This window comes from Filicampus tigris, chromosome 19, assembly GCF_054856515.1.
Source record: "Filicampus tigris isolate MCC_2025a chromosome 19, RoL_Ftig_1.0, whole genome shotgun sequence".
NCBI classification, from domain to species: Eukaryota; Metazoa; Chordata; class Actinopteri; order Syngnathiformes; family Syngnathidae; genus Filicampus; species Filicampus tigris.
This window is the reverse complement of record NC_141235.1, coordinates 11923725-11941361: the sequence shown is the minus strand read 5'-3', so window position 1 is coordinate 11941361 and position 17637 is coordinate 11923725. Positions and strand designations below refer to the sequence as shown.

At 40.9% G+C, this 17637-nt stretch overlaps 1 protein-coding gene and 1 pseudogene across 2 annotated transcripts in view; one reads left to right on the top strand and one right to left on the bottom strand.

Annotated features, from left to right (window-relative positions):
• Positions 1-17637, top strand: part of LOC147129541 (uncharacterized) — a 56217-nt pseudogene that overhangs the window by 36745 nt on the left and 1835 nt on the right. Inside the window, exons 5-8 of the transcript XR_015082526.1 lie at positions 3703-3863; positions 4004-4139; positions 4407-4490; positions 4629-4759. The product of XR_015082526.1 is annotated as an uncharacterized LOC147129541 (transcript). The remainder of the gene's footprint in view (positions 1-3702; positions 3864-4003; positions 4140-4406; positions 4491-4628; positions 4760-17637) is intronic.
• LOC147129542 (myosin-1-like) lies at positions 1035-17174 on the bottom strand. Its single transcript, XM_086016424.1, has 39 exons — positions 17158-17174; positions 15305-15522; positions 15095-15238; positions 14527-14683; positions 14408-14435; positions 14224-14338; positions 14050-14142; positions 13742-13805; positions 13557-13655; positions 13392-13495; positions 13177-13315; positions 12255-12373; positions 11962-12111; positions 11718-11888; positions 11325-11631; positions 11172-11251; positions 11005-11092; positions 10418-10535; positions 10009-10132; positions 9794-9930; positions 9466-9721; positions 8592-8834; positions 8338-8514; positions 8106-8251; positions 7926-8016; positions 7007-7396; positions 6804-6930; positions 6612-6730; positions 5694-5890; positions 5422-5605; positions 5146-5311; positions 4919-5043; positions 4401-4709; positions 3920-4123; positions 3671-3796; positions 2569-2739; positions 2292-2492; positions 2095-2226; positions 1035-1722 (listed from the first exon to the last, which is right to left on the bottom strand). Exons 2-39 carry the CDS (start codon positions 15500-15502, stop codon positions 1705-1707), a joined length of 5817 nt encoding a protein of 1938 aa, XP_085872550.1. The 5' UTR covers positions 15503-15522; positions 17158-17174; the 3' UTR covers positions 1035-1704.

The following is a 17637-nucleotide window of genomic DNA, read 5'->3' as shown; positions in this document are numbered from 1 at the left end:
GACGTACCCTTGACGTTTGCTGTATGTAGAGTGGACGTGCGCTGTACGTAGAGTGCGCTGTAAACAAACAGACGTTGGCAAAGTTACATTATTTTGTGAGTTATTTTAATGTTGAATGTGCATATAAAATTTCAACGGTTAATTGATTGAAATTAGCATTATGAGACAGACATATCTTTTAAAAACGATTCCATGCATCGTTTTGCTGTTACAAATATTATATGTAGGATCTGAGTTTCAAGCCTCCGTAGGCCTAACTGTCTTAATAATTAGACGCACTGAAAAGCTTACTAAACGCAGACAACAGCCAACAATTACCTTTATTATTTTTAATCAATTAGCCAAGTAATTCCAGTCTGTATGAAACAGGCAACAAAAATCTTAATTCATTCAAAACCACAATGAATATTACATTGACATTTTTCAGCAGAATTCTCATATGTATGAATAGTGTGATGACTGCCTCTGTGTCCTGCAGTTGACTGGCGATAGTCTGTGGTCTGATTTGCTCTGGCTGCCAAAAGGGGGCACTATTTAACAAGGGAGGGACTCAAATCTGTCAAGAGTTAACTTTTCACTGCCTGTAATTTGTAAAAAAAAAAAAAATAAATACTCTCAGGGAGGATGATGATTCTTCAACATTCACCTATATGAAAAGAACCACAACACGAGTCAAATAATCCAGATAATTTTTTTTTTAAATAATTCATCACTTGACAATTGCTCATACAACAAAATTGGCTACATCACTTTGTTTTGGAACTATTATAGTGTTTGAATTGTACCTGAACTTTGCTTTCAATCAAATTTGAATTCTAAGTAAACAAAGCATTACATACAAATCGATTTGGAGTTTGCCCAAAGACATGGGAATGACTCAGATTTAGAAAGAAAACATTTTATGTTCTGATGAGTGAGCTGAACTCATTGCCAGCCAATTTGATTTATTGTAATATCGCAAATTTTATTTATTTTACTAGACAGCAATATCTACAAAAGTTAAATGAATTAACAAGAAAAAGTGGAAATGTGTATATATATATCTACGTTTTTTTTATTTATTGAAATGATGTTTTTTATACATACTTGTTACCTTACATATTTATCATCAAAGGGAAGACAAAGTCATATAGGTCTTGCGTTGCTTGACATAGGTCTGACGCTTCAGTTTCCTAATTATTTTACAGTACTGTGAATTGGCCTCATTGTTTAGTCGTTTTTGTTGCGTCCCATCAAAAAAACATGTAAGACATAAAACATTTGCCAAGCAGCCACATTATGACCACTGGCACACTTTAATTAATTTCCAAAACAAGAACTGCACCAAATATCCTGCCCTTACAAAAACGTTTGATTGACATGGTCACAAAGGTGTATTTAACAGTATGCTTATTATTGTGGTTGTAATTTTCAGTGGTCATAATAACAACATCATAACAAGAACTGCGTCTAATTGTGATTACCTCTGATAGTTTACACGAGAGAGTCCCAAATACACAGAACAGCTCTCAGTATGATGCAATACACACACCTACACCAGCATCTAAAGATAAAAACAAGTCTTATCGCATCATGCTGATTTATTCCACTACAGTTTCACAGCAAAACAGTTTGTTGAAGTTTGTCAAATGAAATTCAGATATTCATTTTTATTGAGCTCAGAGTTGACAGTAGCGATCCCCTGGGCGTAGATATTCTCGAATTCTACTCTGATTCAGCAACCTAGGCCACAAAACGACATAAGAGAGAAGAGAAATATATTGTCATTATACACAAAACGAAACAAAATTGTTTCATGGCTAAGGCTTCATAATGTCAACTTGGTGTTTGTGTGCATGTGTGTGTGCATGCGTGCGTGCGTCTTCGTTTTAGCTGCGGTTGTTTTTTAAACAATATGTAAAATAACATTGAGTTGAGTGCATGTATTCTAAATCAAACAATTCACATTTAGTCATGCATTGAAGTTGAATTCCATTTCATACTGTCTCGGAATTTCTATACGTATACCACATAACGTTAAGATAAATTATGTGTTGCTGTCACCTGTTAAGGACAATGATAGCTCACTTCTATGAGATTATTGCATGCAGTTACCCTTCCAAACTCTCTGCTTTTGCTTTTCATCTTATTGACTTGAGACTCAGCAATGTCTGCTCGCTCCTGGGCCTCTTCCAGTTCATGTTGGACCTTCCTTAATTTTGCAAGATTAACATTGGCCTGCTCCTCCTGTGCAAATGACACATTTGAATAAAAACTCTGTCTTTCATAAGGTAATTCAATTACGACCTTACCACTTCCTCATTCTGCCGTTTGTACACTTTGACTTTAAGTTGCAGTTTATCAACAAGGTCCTGCAGTCTCAAAACGGTCTTCTTGTCCTCTTCCGTCTGGTACGTGAGCTCCCTGATCCGCCTCTCGTATTTACGAACTCCCTTGATAGCTTCTGCGCCTCTTCTCTGTTCACTCTCCATTTCGCTTTCCAGTTCACGCACCTGAAACGCATCCAATTCCAAGAACGAATCTCTCCTCTGAGCAATGTTGCCAGACTTTATGAACTTGTTCGCATACCCGAGCCTCCAGTTTCTGAAGCTGCTTCTTGCCCCCTTTCAGTGCAAGGCTCTCAGCTTCATCAAGACGGTGCTGCAGGTCCTTCACCGAGGCCTCCATGTTCTTCTTCATCCTCTCCAGGTGGCTGCTGGTGTCCTGCTCTTTCTTTAGCTCTTCTGCCATCATGGCTGCCTGCATTTACACAAATAACAAAACGAAATGGATATTTGTAAAAGCTGTATTGGTTGAATGTGAGTCAATGTCAGCTAGAATAGATTTCATTGGATTCGATATAAAGTTTGCTATTACCACTGGTTTCAAATGGAGTGAAAAACATAATACTCTAACCAATTTTCACTGAACATAATAATGAATTTATTTCTCTAACGCCATACTTATACTGCTTAAAGCTCACTAAGTCTATATTTACATTGTATCTGGGGGTTCCTATGATATGCTGTAGAACCAGGGTTGAAGTTCTTAATGAATTTCTTTCCTTGGTATTTCATCTCCGGGTCTCTCAGCAGTCACACATTCCTGAGGGAATTGCAATTTGTGCTGAGTCAAAAGTAACCCAAATAGGTTGAAATAGCTAACCCAACCCTTGGTCCAAAAGTGAGTTATTTAAACCCAGCGCATTGGGTTGAGGATTTGGATCCAACAAGGGGCGAAAGCTACCCATACAGTTGAGTTCAAGCTACCGAGAAATGGATTACCAGGTTATCAGTATACCTGTGGTTAAATATAGTACACATTTTTACCAACATTTTCTAAGTTTGGCACAGTTTTTACACCTACATTTTTTCCGTGGTTAGGCTAGTGAAACACGATTCCTGTGTCCAAAGTCAGCAGTGTTACCTACTGATTCATCCAGCCACCACCAACGGTTTGTAAAAATGTAACAAATTTACTTCACGCTGCAGCTCTTCAGCCCACCCAAATGCAATCTTCAACCCAATGTGCTGGATTAAAAATAATTTGCCCGGCCTTGGGTAAGAGTAACCCAATCTGCTCAAAATCCCCAGCTACCCACCGAGTGGTTTAGGAAAACAACACATCTTTTTTTTTTTTTTTTTGTGTCATCATGAAGTGTTTAGCAAAGTTAACATCATGTGATATTTACATCGGTAATCGCTTTCTTTGCTTTCTCATCAGCATTGCGAGCCTCTTGGATTGCATCCTCCAGCTCACCCTGCAGCTGGCTGACGTCCGCATCCAGCTTCCTCTTATGGTTGAGAAGGCTTGTGTTCTGCATTCCGATGACAAACAATGAAAAATAGTCCATTAAGTCGGCAAACAAAACTTTTAATTCCAAGGTAATTCAAACAGATTCACACGTCGATGTGTTGTAATTCACTTCCAATCATTCCACCTGTGAGTGCAGCAGCCCGGCTCTCTCACAGGCATCAGCAAGTTCCTGTTCAGCTAATTTGCGGCCTCTGTCCGATTGTTCCAGTGCAGCCCTCAGCTCTTCCATTTCGGCCTGCATCAAAACGTTCCTGCGCTCCAACATTGCTACCTGCTCCTTCAGGTCCTCTTGGCTGCGCAGTGCATTATCCAGGAGCAGAGTTTGCTCCTGAAAATCGAAAAAGGTTTGTCATGTTTAAGCTAATGAAGCTTCGTGAAGCACTTGTGATCATTTTTGACTCCTCTAGATGGCACTCTTGGTTTTAAGATGCAGTGGAAATGTAATACAGTTCCATTGCACTAGCCTTTATCTTTAAACCGAGGGCACCATCTTAGAGGCGTCAAAAATATCACAAGTGCTTCACGAAGCTTCGTTTTGCCATCAGTAGTTTCAAGGTCTAAATTCTGCTGTATGCGTACTGAAAGATGTTGGGATCTTGTTTTACCTTGAGGTGGACTTGCATGCTCTTCAACTGCTTCTGGGCCTCGGAAGCCTGCCGATTGGAGTGGCTCAAGTGCATCTCCAGCTCGTTGAGGTCAGTCTCCATCTTCTTCCTGATTCGCATGGCGTCAGTCTTGCTGCGTACTTCAGCATCCAAGGTGGTCTGCAAAGTGTCCACCATGCGCAGGTGGTTGCGTTTCATCTGCTCCATCTCTTCGTCCTTCTCCGCCAGCCTGCGATCCACTTCCCCCTTGACTTGAGTGAGCTCGAGCTGGATACGGAGAATTTTGGATTCTTCATGTTCCAGGGAAGCCTGCAAAACAAAAGTGCATCTCAGCTCAATCCGTGGCTTGTTCTAATCAGGTGGGCAGCTGTTTAGCGTGAACATTTATCTGGTCTGGAAGTATTGGAGATTTTTCTATGATGCCATGGAATTGCTGGACTAAGGGACTTCTTACACAATGTCCAAATTTCAATGGCATTGGGGTTTGTGCAAAAAAAAAAAAAAAACGGTCAAATTACCTCAGCCTCCTCCAAAGCACTCTGGATCTCAGTTTTTTCCGTCTCTGTATGTTTCTTAGTCTTCTCCAGCTCATGCATGACTTTGCCATTCTCACCAAGTTGGTCAGAGAGGTCGGAGATCTCCTCTACAAAGCATATTTCATATTGAAAGCGACATATATATACTGTAAATATTTTCACACATTAGCACATTCTTTCAAAAAAAAAAAACACAAAAAAAAACTTACGCTGTAAGTTTGTATTCTCTCGTTTGAGGACCTCGAGGTGATCCAAAGCTTCTTCATAGGAGTTCTTGATTTTGAAGAGCTCTGTGCTGAGGGTACGACATTCCCGTTGCGAGCCTTCCAGCTCAGCTTGGCTTTCTTCAAACTTCTGTCTTGACTCGGACAAAATCTAAACACAACATAATTCATTGTTTTTTTCTCAAATGTACAAACATCCATCCAGTAGCAAAGTTAAGTAATCCTCCATTTTTATGAAGCAAAAGTGACTGACTGACTAACCTTATCAAAGCTTCTCTGCTTTTTATCCAGTAGAGCTGCTTGCACATTGGCCCTTTCCACTTCAGCCATGAGGTCATCCACTTCTCCTTGGAGCCTCTGCTTTGTCTTTTCCAATGAGGAACACTTGGCATTCACAGCCTCGATTGCCTCTTCAGCATCTTGCAAACGTTGAGTGAGCTTTTTCCTGAACCAATGCAACATTTCAGATTTGAGGAAAAAAAAAATCGTCAATTCTCAAAGAATGTCTTTTTCTTTTTTGGCAGAACACTAACTTTGCCTCTTCCAGCTCATCGTTGCGCTGGATGGCGTCAGTCTCATATTTTATTCTCCATTGTGCCACCTCACTGTTGGCTTTAGACATTGCCCTCTGGAGCTCAGCTTTGGCCTCTTGCTCCTCTTCAAACTGCTCCCTAAGCAAATCGCAGTCATGACGTGCAGATTGGAGCGCATGAGCCAGGGCACTCTTAGCCTAACAGAGAGTGAGAGTTGTGTTTTAAAACAAAAGCAAAACTGAATTTATACAAGCCCTGCCATAGAGGTTATGTTTTCATCTGTTTGGGTTTGTTCATTCATTTGTGTGAGTGTGCTACTGTACTGTTTTTTTTTTTTTTTTTTTTTTTTTCCCCCCCCATCCACGGCCCTTACCGACTTTTGGTCCCCTTTGGTACTGACCAACCAGTCACTGTTTTAGAGTAGAGGCTACTATTTGATTCTATATGGTAATTAACAGAGGTGGACATTCCGTCACTCCGGACCGGTCCGTCAGTCTGTCACTGAAGAATGCCAGTTTTTCTGATGATTGCCAAATGACGGAACACCTTTTAAAAATGACGGACTGACAAATGACGGATGTGGGTTTACATCACTAACTGCGTCCGTCAGTGACGGTCCATCAGTCCGTCGCTGTTAGTCCGTTACTCCATCGTTGACCTACCGCTGTTTTTCGAACGTTTTTTGGGGGGACAGACTGACGGACCAACAGACATCTAGCAGACTAACTGACGGACGGACTGACAATTACAATTCAGTTCGGCGTGAATAATGACGGACCGATGAACGACGGACGGGTACCCTGTCCGCTGATGGATGACGGACCAGCGAAATTGAGTAAAATGACCACTTGTGGTAATTACCCCCTAAAATGCTCATTGCTTGGATTTGTATTTTTTGAGAATACCAAGCCAACAGACCTTTGTTTCCTCCTCCACTTGTCTCTTGAGTTCCTCAACTTGCTGCGTGAAGGCAAGCTTGGCCCTTGACATTTGAGAAAGGTTTGCTTCTTTCTCCTCCAGAAGACGAGAAAACTCGCCTGCTCAGGAGTTCAATTCAGTGAACGAAAAAGCAGAAAAGTGCAATCCGCAAAACAGTCATCAGTACTTTACCATTTTCATTCTGGAGCCTTGCCCTTTGGGTGTTTAATTCGGTGATCAAACGGGAGTCTTCATCATGTTTCGCTTTGTATTCACTCAGTTGGTCCTCCATGGAGTGACACAACTTCTCATAATGACTCTGTATTCATTGATGAAATTCATAACTCAATCATGAAAGCAGTTTAAACACCGGTGTGTACATAATCCCGGATTACCTTTGCTTTTACCGCAACCTCAATGTTGCCAGTCATGTCATCAACCTCCATCTTGTATTCGCTCTTCTCCTTCTCCAGCTTTTGTTTGACCCGTTGCAGGTTGTCAATGTGCTCCCCCAGCTCGGCAACACTGTCAGCGTGTTTCTTCCTCAAGGCGGCGGCTATAGCCTCATGGTGGAGCGTCGACTCCTCGAGGTCCCGTCGCAGTTTCTGAAACTCCACCTCTCGCTTCTTGTTCATTTCTATCTGAGCTGTGGTGGCCCCACCGGCCTCCTCCAACCTCTCGCCGATTTCCTCGAGCTCCCGCGCGAGCTCACACCGCTGTCGCTCCACCTTGGCTCGGGCAACATGCTCCGCTTCGATCTCCTCTTCCAGCTCTTCAATGCGTGCCTTGGGAAGGAACCAAATGTGTACGTATTTGTTACATTCATCATTTACGCTGTAATAAGTGGTACTTTTATACCAACTGTTTTATCGTAAAGCGAAATAAAATTTCGATTTTTTTTTTTTTGTAGGGATGCTCAATAAATCAAATTTGAGGGTAAGACAGGTACGCTACATATACGAAGAAAACTACAGCAAAAATAACTTGTGTAGTACAGTGATCAGATTGCGCAACATGAATCAGCATAATTGAGCTCACATCTGACTCACACTTCGGATGGGGAGCATTGGACCCAATAATGAGAACGAGCTGATGGTTGCTATCAAAGCAACCTGTGCTTCCGGGAAAACCTTGGCAGTGTCAAAATAAACATCAACCAACTATTGACTGAATATGAATGAAAATATTTTTCAGAAGGTAAACATTTCTATATTAAACATCACTTTGATGGGTTATTAGTGCTTATTGATGTCTCTTCGGTGACATGTTTTAGCCACCTTCTGTGGATGCTCATTGTTCTCCTTTGTGAATTACCTGCAGCTCCTTGAACTTCTTCTGAGACTGCACAGCTATGCTCTGTTCATCTTCGACTTTGGATGCAAGTTGGCTTAGTTCGAAATCTTTCCTGAAAATGTCAAAAACCAATACACGAATGACGAGCGCATTCATAATGCAATCGCCACGCTATTTCGATTCGTTCATGTCAGCACCTACTTTTTCAGGTTCTCCTCCAGCATTTGTTTGTCATTTTCCAAATCCATCATGGCTTCTTGGGCTAGTTTAAGATCTCCTTCAATTTTCCTCTTACCCCTTTCAACATCCATGCGGTTCTTTTTCTCTTGTTCTAGACAGCCCTCCAGCTAACCCATCGACAGAAAGATAACATTTTTATTCACGTTTTAGGCCATGCAGTACGACTTGATTTCGATGCAAATGAAAGACCAACATCATCAACTTGTTGCTCCAACTTGATCTTGGCTTTGCTCAGAGAGTTGACTTTGTCTTCCTCTGCTTGCAGGTCTTCCAGCGTCTGCTGGTGTGCCTGCTGCAAGGCTGACTTCTCCTTGGATAACTTGGCAATGGTATCATCCAGGGAAGACATCTCCTCCGTTAAATTTTTAACCTGACCAAATATAAATAAATTCAACAAACCCGATTCCTCTTTTGGGTCCACAGCGTGATTGCAGAGGAGATGCGAACCTTATTTTCAGTGGCATGCTTTTCCTTTTCAACTTTGGCCAAGGTAAGCTCCAAGTCATCAATATCTCTTTTCAGCTCAGAGCATTCATCCTCCAGCTTCCTCTTCTTAGCAGTCAGCTCAGCGTTCACCTCTTCTTCATCCTCCAGCCGTTCGCTCAGTTCTTTGGTTTTTGCCTCCAACACAATCTTGTTCTTGATGAGTCCATCACATCGTTCTTCCGCATCTGCCAGGCTCTCGCCTTCCTAGATTTTAAAAGACAAACGAATAGACAATGCTATTTCCCCACTACCAAGTATACATCTATATGTCTATTCATTTCTGCCTGTCCATTTGTTCATCCCTTCATCCATCCAATTTTATTACATTGAACGTAAGCAGTGAAACAATTCACTACAACTGTTCCACTGTATTAGAAAAAAAAAAACATTTTCCCATATTCAATCATAATATAAAGGTGAATTAATAGTATAAAGCAAAATTAGAAAATGTCTAACATAATCACATTTTAGCAATGTGATAGCTTGTGAAATGTCAATTGTGCAAATTTTTTTAAGACGCAATGGGTTTGACATCAGGCAATTCACCACTACACACCTTGTATTATTTCCTGCAGCATTATTTGTGATGTTTTCTTTTTGTCTGCCCTCAAACCATATTGATTGATTGCGCCTTAAAGTTAGCTTCATGGTTTAAAATTGGATACATATGTATTCGGAGCTGCTGCATTTTTCTGGAAAATGTCCCACAGAGTAGGTGCGCCTCACACTTTTAAAATGGCATTATTTATGTATTCGTGCACCAAATATCCCCGCTGAAACTACACATGGTTTAATGTTCACTCATCAAAGAAGCTTTCCTAAAGTTTCTACTCACAGTTTGGATCTGCAGACTTAAGTCATTCTTCTCCTGAACCAGGGAAACCATTTTGGCTTCCATCTCCTTTCTCTTAGCCTCGGATTTAGCTAAATCCTCTTTGCACTTTGCAAATTCTTCCTTCATAATGGCCATTTCCTTCTCTGTCTCAGCACTTCTCAAGAGTGGTTTGATCTTGAAGTAAAGCTTCATCCATGGCCAGTGTTTGACATTCATGAAGGAGCGAATGTTGTACTGGATGGTGTAGACAGATTCTCTACAAGCGTATGGAATTCATGCGGTTAGTCGATATGATTCCAATTCTTTGGTTTGCCATCATTCTCCTTACCTCCTCTCTGTCATTTGCTGAATTTCCTTTCTCCTGAGGAAGCCACGACACAAGGCTTGAGTGATGGTGATGAGAGAGGCCAGTCGCTCATCTCTCATTTCTTCTAGGAGACCCAAAAGACCCGCTTTGAAGAACACCTACAGGAACAAAAAAAAAAAAAAAATCATCTTGACTTCGATTATGGAGCATTATGAGGGTGGCTCTACTGAAAATACCTTTGTATGGCCAAATCTATACTGTGTATGGTCCACATCTATAGATCCTAAGAGCTTCTCTGCAGCTTTCTTGTTGTCAATGAATTGGCCTTCAGGGATGACACTGGCATTCAATACTTTGTACCTATAGGAGAATAGAAAAGAAATACAGTAGATTAAAAACACAATTTAATTCCTTGAGGAATGGGATTTTCACAAAACGGTGTTGGTCGACTATGGGTAATTACCAGAAACGTAATTAAGGAATTGTTCTTTTTTGCTGTTTATTTTTCATGTAATGTGAAAATGTATCTCCAAATATGGCGACGACCAGTTTCAAGGCCGGTGTCGTATTGAGAAGACAGACTGAATCAACAGCAGAATGAAACTAAATGTTATGAGTTTGCTCGCAAAGGTTCTTTTTGCTTACCTTTGCTTGAAATCCCCGTACAAAATCCGACTGGGAAAGCCCTTTCTGCAGATCCTGATCCCCTCCAGCACACCATTACATCGGAGCTGGTGTATAACCAGATGGTGTTCCATAATTCCTAATTGATAGCCACAGTCATAATATAATCATTTTGCCTCCAATGACATTGAACTTAGAGGAAAATTGTGTTATAGACTTGCGCAACCATCATTCAACCCTCTCTGTTAATCAGTTTGTTTGTTTACAGAATCACCCAAAAACTAATTCAAAGAAAAATATGGCCATAGGAAGTTATATTCTTTTCTTCAAAGCGCCAGCATTCAAATGGTTCTAAACAGACCCCACTGTTTCATTCCAATATCTCATGTTCTCAGTTAACAAACATCTACCTAGCTTGCTGACTAACATGTAGAAAGACAACAAAAATATGGCAATTCATGTTTTGTGTTGAAATTCTCCCAATTTTTAACGCTGTAATTATGAAACTACGAATTGCTACAGAATGGCATTCTATTTGCTTTTGTATTGGCAGAATTTCTGATGCAGCTCTTCTGAATGACATGAGATCAGACGGGCGTCAAAAATACCTGGAGTTTTCGTTTCATTTGGAATGAGACACCTAACAAAATGTGGATGGGTACTCCTGAGATTTGTCATGAGCTTCCCAAGGTTCTCCTGTTGGAGAGAATCATTTCCATTATAATATTTCAAACTTCCCAACGTTGAATTGATTTATATTTCGTGATGATGTTACCCTAAAGAGAGCTGAAACCGTCTGAAAGGATGAGCCCTTCTTTTTGGCAGCCTTCTTTGCACTTCCTCCAGCAGAGTTATCTGATAGCAAACGTCTTATAAGGATTTTGGACAACCATGAAAAGGGAATCGGACAACTAATTGAATTTCTTACCATCCGATGAAGAATAACTGCTGTAGAGAAATGCCAATAGTTTTAGGCCTGCCTTCTGGAAGAGCTGGACTACAGTTTCATTGAGCGGGTCTTTGTTTTTGTCTAACCAGCCCGTGATGCTGTAGTCCACAGTGCCAGCGTAGTGCACCAGAGAGAAGTGAGCCTCGGCTTTGCCTTTGACAGGCTTGGGCTTCTGAAAGTTGTTTGACTTTCCAAGATGTTGGTCATACAGTTTGTTTTTGAAGGTGGTATCCGACGCCTTGGGGAACATGCATTCCTCTTCAAGGATAGAAAAGATTCCCATTGGCTGCGGTGAGCAGAAAGTTAAAAAAAAATTTTTAAAAAGGCGTTATTTAACATTTCTCGACAGTGACAGGATTGTTTGTAAACAACCTTTTCAATGAGCTCTATACAAGCAGCTAGATCCATCCCAAAGTCGATGAACTCCCACTCGATGCCCTCTTTCTTATACTCTTCTTGCTCCAGCACAAACATGTGATGGTTGAAAAACTGTTGCAGTTTCTCATTGGTGAAATTGATACACAGCTGCTCCAGACTGTTGTACTGAAAAACACAACCATTTGACTTTTACCGAAGAACTCCTTTCCTATTCCAGTAAATGTAAAGGTGAACGTACGTCAAAGATCTCAAAGCCAGCAATATCCAAGACGCCAATGAAGAATTGACGTGGCTGCTTGGTGTCCAACATCTGATTGATGCGGAGGACCATCCATAGAAACATCTTCTCATACACTGATTTGGCCAAAGCACCGTTGGAATTGTAGACCTGCACAATGATATAAAGATAGATAGATAACTATTATATCTGCTAATATTTAGAATGTTGTGCAAAAATCGCATGAAATATTCTTGTAGTTACGGTCCATAGAGTTTTCTTGTTCCCTTTTGTTCTTATCTAGAACATCTTACCTGTTGCACAGTCTGACTTTTGGTTACATACTCGTTCCCCACCTTCACTCTGGGGTAACACAGTGCTTTCAATAGGTCAGCGGAGTTCAGACCCATCAGATAAGCTACTTTGTCAGCCACTGATGAAGATGAAACAGGGAAATGGTTAAGAAAAATGAGAATGTATAAAATATAGTAGTAATGTAATATAGTAATATAGTATAGAATAGCATAGTGCTGAGTTGTGATAATACAAATGACTAGTGATGGACAAATGAAGCTTCATGAAATATTTGTGATCATTTTTGACTCCTCTAGATGGCACTCTTGGTTTAAAGATGATTTTTTAAATCCAATTCTCCGTCTCTTAGCCAATTTGATTTAGGATGTCGTGGAATTTTTTCGAGCCGTAAGCAGGCTAATGGCAGACCCCGTCGATCGCCGGAGCTCTGATAAGTAACGGCAGTGATATATAGACGACGCGCACGACCAGTGGAACCAGTCGAACGTGATATGATATGGTTTGTAGACAATGACAATATTGACGTCTTTGTAACAGAATAGAGGATAGTAATTGCCACTCCATTTTTTTTTTTGATTAAAATGGTGCTTCTCTTGCACCGACACATTGTTTTTACATCATCGATTGAAACAGTAAATAATATTAAATTCTGCCTGTGTGAAAGCCACATGTTCTTTAATTCTTTTGGAATTATGTTTCTGTCTGCTACAGGGGCTGAGATATTAATCATTTTGTAAGTGTTGAATTTCTGGGAAATCTTCAGGTTTTCAAGGGTAATTCCAAAGGCGACTTTAGGTTTTGGGGAGCTGTTGAGACAGGCGCTTTAGTCCTTAATGGGTTAAAACCAACAGCACCATCTAGAGGAGTAAAAAATATCACAAGTGCTTCATGAAGCTTCGTTTTCCCATCACTCCAAATTACCCTCTGTCCCATCTGGCTCTGCCTGCTCTTCTCGCTGCTTCTGCTTGAACTTCATGTTGCCATAATGCATCACAGCACCTGTGAGCTTGTAAATGCCGATCCGCTCCTCCCCACTGAAGCCAAGGGTGTCAATGGCGCTCTAAAAGAACAATGTGACGGTACATAACTGTCAATTAAGCTACGATGTATTGTTTGAAATTACAGACGAATCTTACGTCTGTAGCCAACAGCTCATCGCTGTCGTCAATGCTGGCTACGCTGATCTCCCCCTGGCTGACAAACGGGTAGTCATACGGGTTGGTGGTAATAAGCAGAGCCTCTGGAAGGAGAATTTTGAGACTTATTGCATAGGAATGTTAGTTGCAATAGCTAAATGTTACCTATTAGCTCAGGCTTCTTGTTGGACATGATCTGGTAGAAAATATGGTAGCTTCTCTCCGCAGACAGCTGGAACGTAACTCTGGATTTTTCCAACAAATCTAACAAGCATGAGTTCATCATAAGCAAATGACTGTCACACTAAAATGCATTCACCTTCATTTTTTTTTATTTTTATTAAACTCACATGTTTCAATATCAGCGGAGGCCAATTTCCCTGTTGTCCCAAAGTGAATTCTTATGAATTTGCCCTGGGGAAAAAGTAAAAATATATGTATTAAAAAATTGTTTTTGAGTATGCACACATTGGCTAGATTAACCCGTCTACGCAGACTTGACTAGACTACACCTTTAGGACAAGAGTGTCATGAATGTTCATAACCAATATTGTTTGGCCTTGGTGCAGTGTTCTACATAGCGGCAAATACATCATAGTTATCTTCGAAAAAGCAGAATTATTCACAAAACTCGATACAGTGCTATTGCTTTACTCACAAAACGTGAAGAATTATCATTTCTGACAGTCTTTGCATTTCCAAAAGCCTCAAGCAAGGGGTTAGCAGAGATAATCTGGTCCTCCAGATTTCCCTACAACAATAACAATAAACTCAATATGGAATGCAAAGAAAGGGCGTTTTGCCTTTTTTTTTTTTTTTTTTTTATACTCACCTGTAACTTGCCAGTGACACCAGAGTCTTTCTTTTTGTCCCCGGACCCTGCAATTGTTGCAAAGTACTGGATGACACGCTTGGTGTTGACAGTCTTCCCTGCGCCGGATTCTCCGCTACGGAATAGGAATAAACAGGAATCATTTGTGTTCTGTTTTATTTCCTTAATTAAACACGCAACTTACGTGATAAGGATGGACTGGTTTTCTCTATCTAGAATAAACAACAGCACAAGTTACATTCTAAATTGCGGCGCTTGGAACAACATGCAGAATTTGTAATTGCGTTAATGCAGATAGTTTACCAGTGAGCATGAACTGATACGCATTGTCAGAGATGGAGAATATGTGTGGTGGTGCCTCCTGGCGCTTTTTGCCCCTGTAGGCTACCACCACCTCTTGGTTGTACACTGGGAGCCATTTGTAAGGATTCACAGTGACACAGAAGAGTCCGGAGTAGGTCTGAAAGCACACCGCATGCAGTTTTTAATTTTTTTTGTAGCTGAGCACTTGCGGATGCTTTTAAAGGTGTAATATATTTCATTTAAAGGATGAAAAAAACGTCAATCTTAGTGAGCTACAAAGCATCTCGATTTGAAAGCAGCTTATTGGATAAATGCAAGAGATAGTAAGTTCAAATATCGTCCTATCAGATCAATGGATCACTATTATTACAATTACAAATTATAAAATGTAGAGGGTCAGGTAAAGAGCAAGGGAGATTCTGCATTGGCCTTCTCAATGAAAAACATAATAAAACTAATAATAAAATCGTAACCAGGAATTTACACAGGACAAGAGTTTACAGTTTCGTGCCGATACAGTCCCAAATGGTTTGTTTTTACGGAAGCAAAAAAAGAAATGTTTGCTCACATAAATCATCCATGCTGCGTAACGCTCTTTGAGGTTGTACAGCACAGCAGCCTCATTGAGGTGGGTCATCATGGCCATGTCCTCAATTTTGTCAAACTTGGGCGGATTCATGGGGAACACATCGTCATCCGTCACCGTGACAACCTGCCGATGTTAATAACGGTTAACGCCGCTCAATCTGGAGTATGCACGTCTTCGGTTCTACCGTACCTTTCCCGCATCTGTTTTGACCGTCACTTTCCCCTTATCTTTGCTCTGTATAGTGCCTTTAACAAAGAGCTCCTTCGGCTCCACCACATATACTGAGGTTTTGGCGTCAAAAGGACGATTCTGGGCCTCGATCCGCTCCCTTTCAGGTCGCCTCAGGTAGGGGGCCGCCTCCCCAAACACAGCCATGTCGGCATCCATTTTCACCTTTGCGGTTTTCTCTAAGGATACATGTCACAACTGTTATTCTATCATCAGTAGTATTTTTAATCTCAACCACAAGAAAGACGACAGTGAAGTCGAAGGGGATCTATCACCCAACAACCCCAAAACAATTACACAGTCAAACATACTTACGTACCAGCAGAAGTCTCCGTGGAAAAATGCAAACGACATTGGCGCTAAAGTCTTTTATAAGGTCTCCAACTCCTATATTTAGGTCAAAGCCATGTGGCGGGTAGAGGAGCGATTACTTTGGCATGTGATTTAATGGGGATATCATTGAGCTTTTGTTATAAACCCAAGGCATGGAGTAACTGGGATTAAGGGAAAAAAAAAAAAAAAAAGAATGTCAAAGGATGGCGACCTCTACAAGCGATACAAAGCTTGAAACAATTAAGGCTCCATCGAAGATGATTCAGCCTTGGCAACAAGAACAACACACACAAGAGCTGCAGTTGTCCTCTTTCACTCAGACTGCGGTGTATAGTGTATGTGAATCTCAGAAAGCAAAGTCAAAAGAGCTTTAGAATAATGCCTCATCATGGTCTTGTTTGGGGGATGCTGGCCTGACTGGGTTTATTGTCAAAGTATGTGTCAATACAACATCATGATACCCAGGGACTATTCTCAATGTTCCATCCTTAACATTTGAAGGTTAAGTCAATATACTATTTCGCACACTGGACAGGCTGCCAATTTTAGGCTTTGAGATATTAGGCAGATTTAAATGACTTCATGATTGCTTTGATTGACATGCATCAAAATGAATACCAAAAAAAAAATCTGCAATACATTCTGAGCATGGATGCTTCTGTGCACCTCCCACTCACCAATGCCATTGCCTATAAAATTTGCACGTCATACTTTAATCTAACTCATTCACTCAAAAATAGTACAGCATTTATTTACTTCATTTTGTTTTATATGTGCGGTCATATCAATCCAATTCACTCAATAGTCTTGTTTTTATAGTTGCACTATTTTCTTGTATTTATAATTGATGCATTTTTAAAGCCATTTTACATTACGGTAACCCTGCACATTTTGAAATAGTGGCCAATCTGTACACTTATCATGCTTTCTAATCAGCATCTTGATATGCCACACCTGCAGGCTGCAACATGTGTTCATGATTTGTCGGAAAGTTGCTTGTTGTGAAAGCAGCAGAGTAACAAGCGCCGAGTGGGTCGGATCTCCCACCACCACCAGCAACACTTTGGATTTGTCCTTTTTGCTGAGATTTGACTGGCAGAGGCTCATCTCAATTTCACTTTTCAGCAACTTGCAACTATAACAAGGTAGCAACTAGCAAGCTGATGGATGTTGTAAAGTAAGACGGTAGGTGAGAATAAAAAATGAGGAAGATGCTAGAGTTTTGCTGAGATCTTTTCAGTGGGGGGCGGGGTCATTGAAGATGCTGCTGAGGTAGAATCCGGCACGTGATATTTTTTTCTCTTCTGGATGGTGCTCTTGGTTTAAAGGCAAAGGCTAGCGCTATGGAAATGTCTTAAATGTGCCATTGAGAGGAGTAAAACATTATCACAAGTGCTTCATGAAACTTCATTTGTTCATCACTACTTTTCAATTATAAATATTTAGTCCTTATCTTTTAGATGATACATGTTGTTGCTCACCATCAGGACTGGGTGACCGCAATCATGGCAGTGGCAGTGAGGACGTGGTACTGGTCTTGAAGGAGGAAGAAAATTTGTGAACATTGAATTAGGAATGGGCGATATGACGATATTACATCGTTAAGGGGTTTAACATGCTGACGATCTCATAAAGCCGAAAGATCGTTTGATCGTCTACAGGGCACATTCTATACAGTTTAGCTCTATGGCAACTCAAAGCCGCTGACGCATACACGACCAACCAATCACAGCACGCACAGTGCACCTTACGTGACACTCCCCGCCTCCCTGTTTGTTTGTATAGAGGGAAGCTATAGCGGAAAGTCACCACGAAGCAGAGTTGGTCCCGAAAAGAAAATCCACATCCACCGTGTCGATTTGGTTTTGCTTTTCCTCGGAGGAGAAAGCGCAAACCAGTTATTTGCAAAGATTGCAGAGACTCGGTTTGGACGTCAGACGGCAACACGACAAACCTATTTC

Excerpts from the sequence above, each read along its gene's own strand:
- LOC147129542 (XM_086016424.1), bottom strand. The coding sequence starts at position 15,502 with ATGGATGCCGACATGGCTGTGTTTGGGGAGGCGGCCCCCTACCTGAGG. Across the intron at positions 12,374-13,176 it reads AGAGCCAGATGGGACAGAGG|TGGCTGACAAAGTAGCTTAT; the intron begins GTAATTTGGAGT and ends CATCTTCATCAG. Across the intron at positions 11,889-11,961 it reads CTGGCTTTGAGATCTTTGAC|TACAACAGTCTGGAGCAGCT; the intron begins GTACGTTCACCT and ends TGTGTTTTTCAG.